We start from the raw sequence: 12,621 nt of genomic DNA on the forward strand, positions 1-12,621 counted from the left end.
CGGCTGTCCTTTCACTGTCCCTTTCATTCCTGACCTGGGTTCTGGAGCAGACTGGAGCATCTCAGCAGGGCTCAAGGGAAGGGAACGGGGACAATGCAATGTGCTCGCACGCTTCCTCCCAGCTCCTGTGGTGAAATTTGCAAGGATTCGCACCTTTGCAGGGCCTGGAGGACTGGTCCCCAAGTCTGAAGTCCCCTTCTGCTCAACGCCCCACCCCCCACGCTCCCATGTCCCTACGTACCAACAAAGTTCATCCAAGTGGGCAATTTTTATCAAAATAAGAGACTTAAAATATTTATATGCAGTATTAAGTGGAGGGAGGGGGAGAAACATGCCCCTTATGAAAAAGAAAAAAAAAAAAAAACATTGTGGCTTGCCACAAGATGTTAGTGATGTCCTCATACAAGCTAGTTGTCACATTAACCTTGAAATGCCAGAATCAAACACTATGTCTATCTTACATCCTGGTATTAGCAAGAAAGTAAGTTCCTGTTCCTTCTCTCAGCAAAGAGAACAACAAAAGCCAGAGGACAAATTGGATTAAACACAGAGATTGAGGCGTGGTGGGTGACCTCCAGTCTCGTGACCCTGTGCCCCTGCCTTGGCTTTGGGTCAGGGTCTCTGCTGCTGCACACCGAGTGGGAATTCAAGCCTCTCTTCTCGCTTGCCTCCCCGGATATGCCTTTTCCCCTGGAGCATCCTGCCTATGTTCCAGGTCTGAGAAGGTTTTCTTCCCCCAGTGTTACACAAAATGCAGCAACAACTTTGGAGGGAAGGAGAGAGGAGACGGGGAATGAGTGAGAGAGGAGAGAAAGAGAAAGAACAGAGCCAGCGTCTTCCAAAGAACGAACATCAGTCCCTGGGAGGGGAGCAGAGAAGTCGGACCTGAGGCCAGCTCCTTCTTACCTTCTTGCCATTCACAAAGAAAACCAACTCATCTGCTGTCATTGTTACAGGTGGGGTCCCTGAACTCCAGCTACTTCACTCCCAGAAGGCACTGACACACCGCCTGGCTCAGCAGCTTGAAAAACTACACCTCCCCCCAAAAAATGAAACTTGGCCAGCCAATAGGAGAAAAGCTGCCTAGAGCTCCAGGGCACAGGGAGGTCTTGGCAAAAGCCACCAGTTATGTAATGAGGAAAACGCAAACAATCTTAGGCAGGAAACCACACCTCCAACAGCTGTGTCAAAGGGCATGGAGGAAGGCACAGGCAGATATCAGCCCGGGGGAGGGCCGGTGGCCAGGTGACCCGTGGTCTTAAGCACCACCCTCCTGGAACCTGTTCCATCACACGAAGGAGGAAAGGCCGAAGTCAGAGCCCTGGGATAAAAAGGATTTACACCTTCCCCTCCACACTTGGCATTTTCCCATTTGGGTATACAGCAACCCGGGCTCAGCACTTACACGGACGACGCATCTCACACGGCCCAGAGGAGCTGCCACGAGGTCATGAGCCATGGAGCCCAGCGATCCAGAACCAAAACCTGGCATCTGACCTTGGCCATGTTGTCTCCAGAACTGTTGTTTTCATCCTGTAAATGGGCCTACGAATGGCACTGAAAGCAGAAGGCAGAGAGACGAATGATATGTTTCTGGAGTGTGTTGTAAGTGTGCCAAGAACCAAAATCTTTACTACTGTCGTGAGTGTATTCTCAGAAACACAACAAAAACTATCCTGTTGACACACCGTTTCTGAGGGTCTTCTTCTGTTTATTTCTCCCAGGAAAAGGCCCCTGATAAGTGATCAGAGTAACTCATTAAGAATATTTCAAAATATCGAATAAATTAAAACACCCACACCTTCCAGGCCCGGGCCAAGTTGACACAGAACTGCAAACCTTCCCCCTCCAGTACCCATTACCTGCTGGTGTGCACCCACAGGCACACAGCCCACCTGGGCAGCGCCAGTGAGCACTCCGTGGTCAGCCCCGAGCTGGGCCTCCCCCATACACACACAGGCACAACTGCACCAGCATTCCCTCTGGTCTTTAGTCCTGGAAGAGCCAGCCTCTCTGCAGTGGGTCACCCCCCCAGTGCCCCACGCAGGCTACATGGGGAAAGAAAGGAGTCTTAGGCACATGACCTCAGGGGGATGGCCCACTAGGACATTATCAGCACAATGCCTTCTCCTTCCACACACTTTATCTAAGTAGGAGATGAGACCTCACTTGTAGGGAGATAAACCATCCTCATTTGGCCCCAACTCTTCTGGTCAAACCACTGAAACTGTGACCAGTCTCTCAGCACATGGCAAACCGGGATGGTTGATCACCATAAACCAATGGTTCTTAACTGGGGGATTGGGAGACATAGAGGAGACATACCCATGTCCATATGATTCAAGGTCATGACTGAGAGATGCTACAGGTTTCTAGTAGCTAAGAGGACAGGGACGCTACTAAACAGCCCCCCAATGTATAGGACGGTCCCCCGCAACAAAGAATTATCTGGTCTGAAGATGTCAATAGAGCCAAGATTGCGAAACCCCGCTCTAAAAAGAAGAAGAGAGAAGGAGGTGGGGAGAAGCAGAGCAGCTGATTGCGGGCAGTGTTTCATAATAGTTCCATCCTCCCTGACCACGCTAACTCACTCCTCAGTGGTAGGGAGGCTTTTCCTCCATCCACAGATCTGCCCAGTTTTGCAAGCCTCCTGCTTTCTCCTTGCTCAACTCTGGCCATATTCCCAGGAAACTCTCAAGATCCAGAGGGAGGACTGAGAAAGAAGTTCCGGTGGGAGGTTAAGTAGTTTGGCTTAAATAATAGCTCTAGCACTTCTGTGAGACTTTTGGCAAAAATCGATCTCTTGGCTTCAATCTGATCTACGAAAATGGGGTGACTGCCTCCTTTGTAAGAATCCTGCCAGGTAAGGATGAGAGAGCCATAGTTTAGGCAGCCGACCTTCAGCCCTTCTCGGTCATCTGGAGGTCAAATTCCTCTCTGTTATTGTGGAGCATTAAGAAAAACAGAAGTGGAAAAAAAAAAAAAAAACAGAAGTGAGATAAATATTGAACAAGGGCTTCTGTTATTCAGATTTTGTTTCTGCGGTAACTGTGGTAACTCGGTTACTTCTGTAATACGGAAATTTGGCAAAACGCTGACTTTGTATGATTATTGATTGTCAAAATATCGGTGACCCTTTCCTTCTCTGTGATTTTCTAAAATGTTACAAATCAGAGGAACCATCTCAAAGAAGCATTTTTCCCCAAGCTGAAGACCTCCTGCTTATGCTTTCCATATTGAGACAAGAATTCTCAAATTTGGGCTGAATTCCTGGATTTCGTGCTTTGGGGGTTGGGCAACTGTAACTTAGAATACATTAACTTAACCCATTTTTTCCTAAGGAATGCCTTAGTTTATAATAGGCACTGTATTGGCGTGAGGTCTCAAGTCTGTAGGAGAGCAGGATAACCCCTGAGACCTCCCAGACAGTCCTAGAACAATTTCAGGAAATCAAGAGTTAAGAATGAAAAGGGCAGAATCCTAATTTCTGGAACAGCAAGCTCCCCAGGGGCCAAGTGCTCCCAGCAGGAAGTGATGAAGAAGTAGAAGGCTAGCTGAGGACAGAGCACAGCTGACATCCTGAAACCTCCTCCCCCCGCCCCCCATCCTGGGTGGATTTGTGTAACATTCTTCCTGGAAGCTCCCAACCCTCTTAAAGTTAAAAGGTTGCTAGAGGGAAAAACAACCTGAACTTGACAATGGCAAGACCTCTGGTATCCCAAACAGCCACCCCTCTCTAAAGCAGCAGCCCTTTCTGCCCATGCGTCCTGTCCCTGTGCTTTAATAAACCACCATTTTGTACAAAAGACGTCTCAAAAATTGTTTCTTGGTCGTCGGCTCTGGACCTCACCCCACTGAACCTCACCTATACTCCAAAACTACACCAGAAGAACAATTCAGGAGAACTTCTGGAGTGTTCCCTGGAGGCCTGGTCAGGGCCAGGCAACAGCTGTCCAGCCTTCCGTGCTCTGTGGGGCTCACTTCCTTGCTTTACGTCTGAATTTGCAGTTTCGCCTGTACCCTATGGCATTTTTTGTTCATTTTCTTCACTTAAAATAACTTTCACTTGAAAAGAAAAAAAAAATCAATTTTCTTTCAAACTATTTCATTACTCACTTTTTGTTGGGTTTTTTTTTTTTCTACTAACTTTGTTTTGTTTTGTTTTGTTTTTCTAAGCCCGGTTTCTCTGCTACAAAGGTCCAGGCCGGATAAAAGATTTTGCTGTGTTCTCAGAGCATCCCTGTGTGGCGGCACCTGTCTTCCCTTGTTCTCTCAGACGTCTAGATTATTAACTAGCCCTAATCATAGTTCTTGGCACCTGAAGAGCATGACATGATTTCATTTGATCCTTATAATAGCCCTGAGAGATGGGCAGGGAAGTTATTATTATCTTCCCTTTCTAGACAAAGAAAATGAGGGTCAAAGAGATCAACTAGCCAACAGTCTCACAGCACACCAGCCTCCTACCCACTCTGCAGCAGAGAAATCTGTTCTTGGATGGTTCTTCACTAACTGTGGAGAATAGACCCGGGATTGTCAGCATGGCATTCATGGTCCTTCTCAGTCCAGCTCAAATCCAGCCTCTGGATGGCGAAGTGTCTTTCTTCCATGGCTAGAGGGTGAGCCCTGGAATCAGGAGTAGAACTGTGCTTGCTGCTCTGTCGCTGGTATCTAGCCTAGTGCCAGGTCTGCAAGAAAGATCAACAAACACTTACGGGACCGAGTCCACGATGAAAGAGTTGAATTTTCAGAAATGTCTCAGCCCCTGAATTTTTTCTTGATTCATTAATTTTTTTTTTCTTAGCATAGCTGACACAGCCTATTACATTGGTTTCAGGGGAACAACACAGTGATTCAACAGTTCTAAATATTATGCTAGGCTTATCTCATGTATGGCTACTACCTGCCACCATGCAACACTATTACAATATCACTGACTCTATTCCCTGTACTGTACCTTTTGTCCCCATGACTTATTCATTCCATAACTAGAAACCTGTATCTCCCACTCCCCTTCACCCGTTTTGCCCATCTCCCTACCGCCCTCCACTCCAGCAACCATCAGTTCTCTGTATTTTTAGATCTGATATCTGATTTTTGTTTGTTTGTTCATTCATTTGTTTTTTTTTTAGATTCCACATATAAGTGAAATCATATAACATGGTATTTGTCTTTCTCAATCTGACTTATTTTACTTAGTATAATACCCCTGACTCTTATCAAATACAGAAATTTCCCCCATTATTCCGGATATTATTGGCAACATTTAATTCCCTCACCAGCAACTTTCCAACTAAACTTCTATCATTGATATCAGGTAACCAGCTAGTATTCCTCAGCAACAAGTAAGCCTTTATTACTATGGCAGAAATCAACCCTTGATATTCTAGACGCATCTGGGAAGTAGATCCTTCTAGAATCAAGAAGCTGGTATTATTGAAAAAGAGACACAGAGTCAAAACTTTTAAAAGCATCTGAATTTCAGCCTGGGTCAGTTACTACAGGTACATAAGAGTTCAAGGAATAGAAAAATCCCAGAAGCAATTTAAACTCATTTTATCTGTCTGCATCTACTATGTTTTTTGAGAATGTCTTTTTGTACGCAGTAAACTCTGTAACCCCGGAGACATTTGCGGTGATGATAATGTGTGCCTATCTGGACACAAAGTCAGGTCTCTCTTTCTAATCCAAGGTGCTCCAGCACATTTAGGAAGGAGAGTCCTTACCTCTGACTCATGCAAAAGATCAACTCACATTTGCCCTGTAGACAGCATGGCCCAATGAGTAGCCACTGAAGAAAATTATTTTCACAACTTATTTACACCCCCATGCCTCTCACCTGACTTTTTTCATTTTATCATCTGAAATAGTATACAATGCACTCACTTAAGGTATTTACGGTTACACCCATTCTCTCTCCAGTAGAATGTAAGTATGTCAGACTTGTCTACTCTTTCACCAAATATCCATGCCTTTCTTCTCTAATGAAGAGTTTCTGCTGGGAGGTCACTGCCCTGCCAGGAGAACCATTTCCTACCTTCTTATAGGTGAGGAAGGCCTCTGACTGAGTTCTGATGAATAGAATGTGGGTGAATGTGATGTTCACAATATCAAGGCTCTCGTTCTCTCTCTCCACTGTCTGATCACTAATGTCAATGCCCAGGATGGCCTGGGAAGCCACACACTGAAAATGGCAGAACTTCCAGTCAGCCCAAGTGTTTAAAGAAACACAATGATCTGAGTGCTCTCTTCCCCTACCCTGGGAGGTCTTGGGGAAGGAAGATATTTTCCCCTACCCTTCAGAGTACTTCTAGATGGTCTAAGAATTAAATTGACAAGAGACAGGTAAACAGGAGAAAAAGAAAAACAAAATTTAATTACATGTACACAGAGGCCCAATAACAAAATTGAGACCCAAAGAAATGACCAAGTCAGGCAGTTTTTATATTTTTTTAGACAAAGAAACATAAATCTGTGAGGAATGGACAGGAAAAGAAAACTTGTGTTCAAGAGCTTCAGTTGGTAAGGAATTCTAAACAGAATTTGGACTGGGGGAGTTAATTGGTAAAAGTAGCAAGGTTCATCTACACAACGTTCTTTGCCTAGAATTCTCTATCTCTGGTGACAAACATGTCTCTTTACCTCTGGGTACATACAGGGAGGGAACTTTTCACAGAGATGATTTATTTCCTTTCTGAAGTCAAAGGTCAGGGTTGGGGATGCAGTCAGGTTATTCTTCCTATATTGGTTGTTTCTTAAATAACTTTAATTCAAAATAAAATCAAAACACAAAATGAGGGGTGCCTGGGTGGCTCAGTGGGTTAAGCCTCTGCCTTTGGCTCGGGTCATGATCTCAGGGTCCTGGGATCGAGCCCTGTGTCAGGCTCTCTGCTCAGCAGGGAGCCTACTTCTCCCTCTGTCTCTCTGCCTGCCTCTCTGCCTACTTGTGATCTCTCTCTTTCTGTCAAATAAATAAATAAAATCATAAAAAAAAAACAACCACCAAAGTGGTACATTTTGGGGCAGCCTGCCCTAGACTCCCACATTGTCTATCTGACTTTATAGAAACAAGAAATAAATTTGTATTGTGCTTAATCGTTGAGATTTCTGGATTTGTCTATTACAGCACCTAGTATTACATTCACTAATACAATAAGTTCTCCAAGGGCAGAAATGTTCACCTGTCTTCAGTGCAGAACACTACATGGACATGATAAACATAGTATTTACTCAAAAAATACTTGTTGAGTGATGAACGAAGAATAAATGAATGAATGACAGCAAGGCCAGAACCTGGTTTTAATTAAAGGCAAGACAGCATGGCTTGAATATCTGACTTGGTCCCCTTGCAAAGCTACATGTGCAAATGACGTCACCATGGATCATGGGCTCCTTGGCCTTATGTGTCCCCATCCCCACACTTGGTTTTAAGGATGGGCTCTAGAGAAACTTCTGTGCTGGGCAATGGTCACATATCCATTCATTTATCAGTTTTAGTGGGACTCTGCCATATCCTAGGCAGCGTACCGGGCATTGATTAATTTAGGGTCAGAGAGGCTTAAAGGGTGTAAAGGGTCCCTCATTGTACTTTATGTATTACCCAGGATCTCTGAGCCAACATTGCAGACCCACAACTTACCTTCCTCCTAAATATCACCACTTCCCATGGCAGAGATGCAGAATTCGGACTTACCTATTGATTCCTTCAAAGTAGTTATCACTTGAAAACTCAAGAGTTTCCTTCAGCCCTCCCAGGGCTGCCCCCACCCATTTTATTACAGTAGTCTTTGGAAAGTCAAATTAGAATACAGGCATCTATGGGGGAGATCACCCACTATTCCCATTCTAAATTTGTCTTGGAACCAGTATGTTCCATGGGAACATAGTGTTGTTAATGCTGATACTTGCTTTCTCCTTTAAAAAGGAAGGAACTCGGGGGCCTGGGTCTCTCAGTGGGTTAAAGCCCCTGCCTTCGGCTCGGGTCATGATCCCAGGGTCCTGGGATCGAGCCCACATCGGGCTCTCTGCTCAGCAGGGAGCCTGCTTCCCCCCACCCCCACCATCTCTCTGCCTGCCTCTCTGCCTACTTGTGATCTCTGTCTGTCAAATAAATAAATAAAATCTTTAAAAAAAAAAAAAAAGGAAGGGAAAAAGAAAAGAGAGAGAGAGAGCTGATTAAACTGTTATTAATATCCTGGAGCATACAACCCAAAAAGGGAACATAGTCCCCAAAGTAATCAGGGGCAGAAGGCAAGCTAGCCACCTCAGAATTGTTATCTTGAAGTTTAGGTCCCTGATGCTTACAGAGAGGTTGTGGGAACTAGACTGACCTTCTGCATAGAGGCATCCCTCCCTGTGGTCTGGTACCTGCCTGGACGAGGCTGCTGTCTACTGATGGCACCTTCCTCTCCTGTGTCACACTTCTAGAAGCAGCCTGCCCTTCTCTCTGGAGCCACAAAGGCCAGCTGATCATTGCATTAGAGGATTAACATTTGTGATGTTGGCCATCCACGGGTAACCCCCACGTTTTGGGACCTAACATTTGCCATTTCTCTGAAACCATGGGTCTCAGTCTCATGAGCTAGAAGTCTGAATCAGCACACTGACCACTTCCTCCTGAGGGATTTCAGGGGCTGCTTCTACGGGTAGTTTCCTCCTCATGCATTTGTGACAATTGGGGAAATTAAGACCTCACATCTCCTTACTGATTTAGCAACTTAAAGCTCAATTAGGAGAATACAGGGCTCTTGCTATAAATCCTGCCATGAGAGGCCCCCAGTCCTGAGGCTGGTCTACTGGCCAAGGCTAAACCACTTCCACAGTGAGAGACATTTTAAAGAGGACAAGGATTTATGAAGATGCAAATATGTGCCAGGTCCTAGGCCAGTTGTTCTGTATGGATCTCATTTACTTTCTACAATACCCCTCTGACAGATATAATTTCTTGTTTTCTATGTGAGGAAGCTGTCTGGGCTCAGAGGGGTTCCGTAACCCCCATGCAAGGGGAAACCAGGATGTGAACCAAGTTTCTTGAAGTCTAGAATCTCTGATGGCAATAGAGAGCAGAGGCTGGGCTTTCCTTGTGACACCTCCTCAAGAACGGCTCTTCCCAGAACTCGGAGGCAAGGGAGAAACTGCATCCTTGACAAAGTCCTCCCTTCACGCTGAGGAAGAACCAGGAGGGAGAGAGTCAGCGTGGTGTCAGCAGAGGAAGAAGCAGCAGGAGTGTGGCCTCCCTATGGCTGCAGCAGTACCAGCCCTTCAGGCCTGTCTTCTGAACAAACAAGCAGAGAGATTCTACAGCTGTTTTCGCTCTTGCAGGCCATATGAGGTGCTCTGAGGACTGAGACCAGCCAGCATGCATAAATCAGGTAGCTGACTATAACCGTACTGGGAAATCCTGTGATCCCAAATAGAATATAGAATGTCACAAAGTTATAGGGATAGAGAAGGACAAGACTGGAAAGTGAATCCAATCTCAACGGTCACCCATCTGACACTGACTCCTTGGGGACCGAGAAAAGGGCCTAGGTTCCAGCCTCACTCTGTCAGGAGGAGCAGACGAAATGGAACTTGTTACTCTTCTGCCACCGGTCCCTGCAGGACCCCAGGCCTGGGGCATGCAGAGAAGTGGGAAGGCAGGAGTGCTCATACAGGGCATACCCAGCAGGTGGACTTGGCCCCTTTTCTCTCTGGAGAGCCAGAGGTATTGATAAACTTAAGAACCTGTGGGCCTGGGGCGCCTGGGCAGCTTAGTCTGTCAAGTGGCTGCCTTTGGCTCAGGTCATGGTCCCAGGATCCTGGGATTGAGGCCCTCATCAGGCTCCCTGCTCAGCGGGAGGCCTGCTTCTCCCTATGCTACTCTCTCCCCAACCCCTCTCACAAATAAATAAATAAAATCTTAAAAAAAAAAAAAAAACCTGTGGGCCTGAGGTATCCCATACGGGAGCTGAAACCTTTCCCTCTGTGTTCCAGGAAGCTACCAAGTCTATAAGTCATAGACTTAGGCCTAAGCAGATGAGAAGGAAGACAGAAGACCCAAAGGGAGGGAGTCTAGGAAAGGATTCCAAGGATGGGGAGCAGACAATGGCAGGCACAGTTGCCTTGTGGGTGCTCCCTGGCCCCTTAGCAGGTGTCTGTCCTATCCCTGTGATTCTTGACTGCCTCCTCTCTCCAGCTGAGTACCCAGACCAGCAGAGTTCATAGCCCTTAGTGACCCAGAACGTGCAACTGTGTGGTTTCGATCCCTATCAGTGTTCTCCCTATACGAAACGTCCCCTATTCTTCACATCTATCTTATCATCACCATTATTCTGAGAATCTCACACGGAAGCAGGAACTGGGGTGACAAGAATCTTGTGAATGGATCATACAGCCCCAGGAGCCCCATCTATGGTGCCAGTGAAGTACCAGTTCCAGGAAATGCATGAAACACCCTGCCTGGAGCTAAATAAAGAGTGCTTTCCTGGTGGGTCTGTGAGCAGAGCTGGGGGACTTGCCTCTCCCCCGCCCCCCCCAAAATATATATATATATGCACACACACACACACACACACACACATATATATATACACATACAAACACACACACACAAATATATATACATAAATATATAAAATACATAAATATTAAGTCTGTGTATTTATAAATATAAATTATATATACACACATAAATATACACATACATATACACACAAATATATATATATACACACATGAATATATAAAATACACAAATATTAAGTTTGTGTATTTATAAATATAAATTATATATACACATATGTATAAAATCTTTTCCTAGGCAAAATTTTGCAAGCCTCCCCATGACTTTGTTAGGAACAGACAGAGGCCCCACTCCACTGGTCTAGAGGATTTCAGCAGCCAAGCACTGAGTCGAGATAATGCCACAGAAGGTGTTCCAGCGTGGGAGATGAGAGGCTCAGGCAAGAGCCTCAGGATCTGCTCTTCTCCCTGACATTTCTCAGAAGACCCCTTCCTGTCTGTGTAAGTCCACAGACCCTTCCAGCTCTGACAGTGCTCGGGATATGCTAGGACTTTTTTGGGGGGAGAGGGGAGACCTTCTTTCCAAAGACAAAGCCTGCCCAAGTATGCGATGGCTCTTTTTACTCATGTCCTCTGAGCCTTGCCCAGCTCTGAACAAATTGTCCCTTGCTCACAGGACACTGCCATTTCTTGCCTAGCATCAGGGCAGCCAAGGAACAGAAAATATTATCAGGGGATGGAAGTGTTCTAGTTCGTGTTATTTCATTTTCATAGGTAACTGTTTGGGCCAGTACGTCCTACTGGGGACAATCCTTGCATCACCCTTTCTTTAGCAAGCCTCTGAAATGTTCAGAATGTTTTTGCTGTATCGTGAAATACGTTGTCAGCCTGAGACTCCCTTAAAAGAGCCTCTGGTGGATGGAAGTTTCTTGCTGGCAAGGTCTGGTGCTCCTACAAACTCCTCCTGGTAACTCTGGCGGCAGGACTCCCCAAGGACAGAAGATGACTCATCTTGGGCCCAGCTTGAGGCCAGGCGAGAGGTGGTCCTCCCCTGGACCTGCCCCTCCGAGGGCCCTCCTCTGGCCTCCCTGGGCATCTGTCATTCCACACTGGCTGAGAAGTCCTTTGGGCCTAAGAAAGCAAGCACTCATAGCCTAGGTCACTCTGCTTTACAGCATGCCCCCACACACCCAGGTTCCTGCCAAATCGGTTCCCAATTCATATCCAAGACCCAGCCTCACCATTTCTCCTGGCCTGTCCCTCCAAAGGAGAGCCAAGCTCCTGGTATGGCCACCCTCTGGCTTCTATGTGCCACCAAGACCAACATCAAGACCCAGCTCATCTCGCAGCCTCCTTTCAGCCACCTCACCCGGACCATCCATCTTTGGCCACAACAGACTGCTCTATGCTCCCTGAACTCACCACCAAACCCCAATGCCTTTGCCCAGGTCAACCCTCAGCCTGGAACGTCCTTTCCCCATTCCTTCCCCGACTGAGCCCTTTAAAACTCCACTGAGAGACAACCAGTTCCTCCAGGCTGGTGGCCTCAGCCTCACAGTCACACCCAGGACAATTCATTGTTCCCTCACCTGTTTCCACTGTATTGGCTGCCTACCTCTGCCATGGCATATAACACAAAGATTGGATCTCGCTTATTTTCATGTCCCCAGTGACACACAGTAGTGGTCCGTAAATATTTGCTCAGTGACCTCGGCTTGGCTGGGGAGGGCGGAAGGAAAGGCACCCATTCTTCTCATATAGTTTGCCTGAGTCTACTTCCTTCCCATCCAGGACAGAAAGTCATTTTGATCTCAAGTTTATTTGTATCATTACTCTTCTCCCCTTTTCTTCCTTTTCACCATGATTGTCTTTATGCAGTACGGTTTGTATGGTATATTGATTCTTTTATATACATCACTTCGTGGTATCCTCAGGAATATGTGATGTCATAAGCCCCATTTTCAACTGAAGAAATTTCATTTTCAGATGAAGGCTCACTTTCGTTTTCACCTGAGATGGCGTGAGCAGCAGTTTGAACTTGAACCTCAGCCTCTAATTCCAGAGTCAGTGCTCCTTCTACTATACTAGATCCCTGAGATTACAGCTTGAACACCGGTG

At 46.1% G+C, this 12,621-nt stretch overlaps 1 protein-coding gene across 2 annotated transcripts in view; it reads right to left on the reverse strand.

Annotated features, from left to right (window-relative positions):
- The window catches only part of XDH (xanthine dehydrogenase), a 59,807-nt gene extending 58,714 nt beyond the window's left edge, over positions 1-1,093 (reverse strand). For both annotated transcript variants that reach the window (XM_032881836.1, XM_032881835.1), the window contains exon 1: positions 907-1,093. In XM_032881836.1, the coding sequence (XP_032737727.1) occupies positions 907-948 (42 nt within the window). In that variant the 5' untranslated portion in view covers positions 949-1,093. The remainder of the gene's footprint in view (positions 1-906) is intronic.
- Between the last annotated feature and the right edge of the window lie 11,528 nt (positions 1,094-12,621).

Source organism: Lontra canadensis, unplaced genomic scaffold, assembly GCF_010015895.1.
Source record: "Lontra canadensis isolate GAN:19392208 unplaced genomic scaffold, GSC_riverotter_1.0 scaffold78, whole genome shotgun sequence".
Taxonomy (NCBI): Eukaryota; Metazoa; Chordata; class Mammalia; order Carnivora; family Mustelidae; genus Lontra; species Lontra canadensis.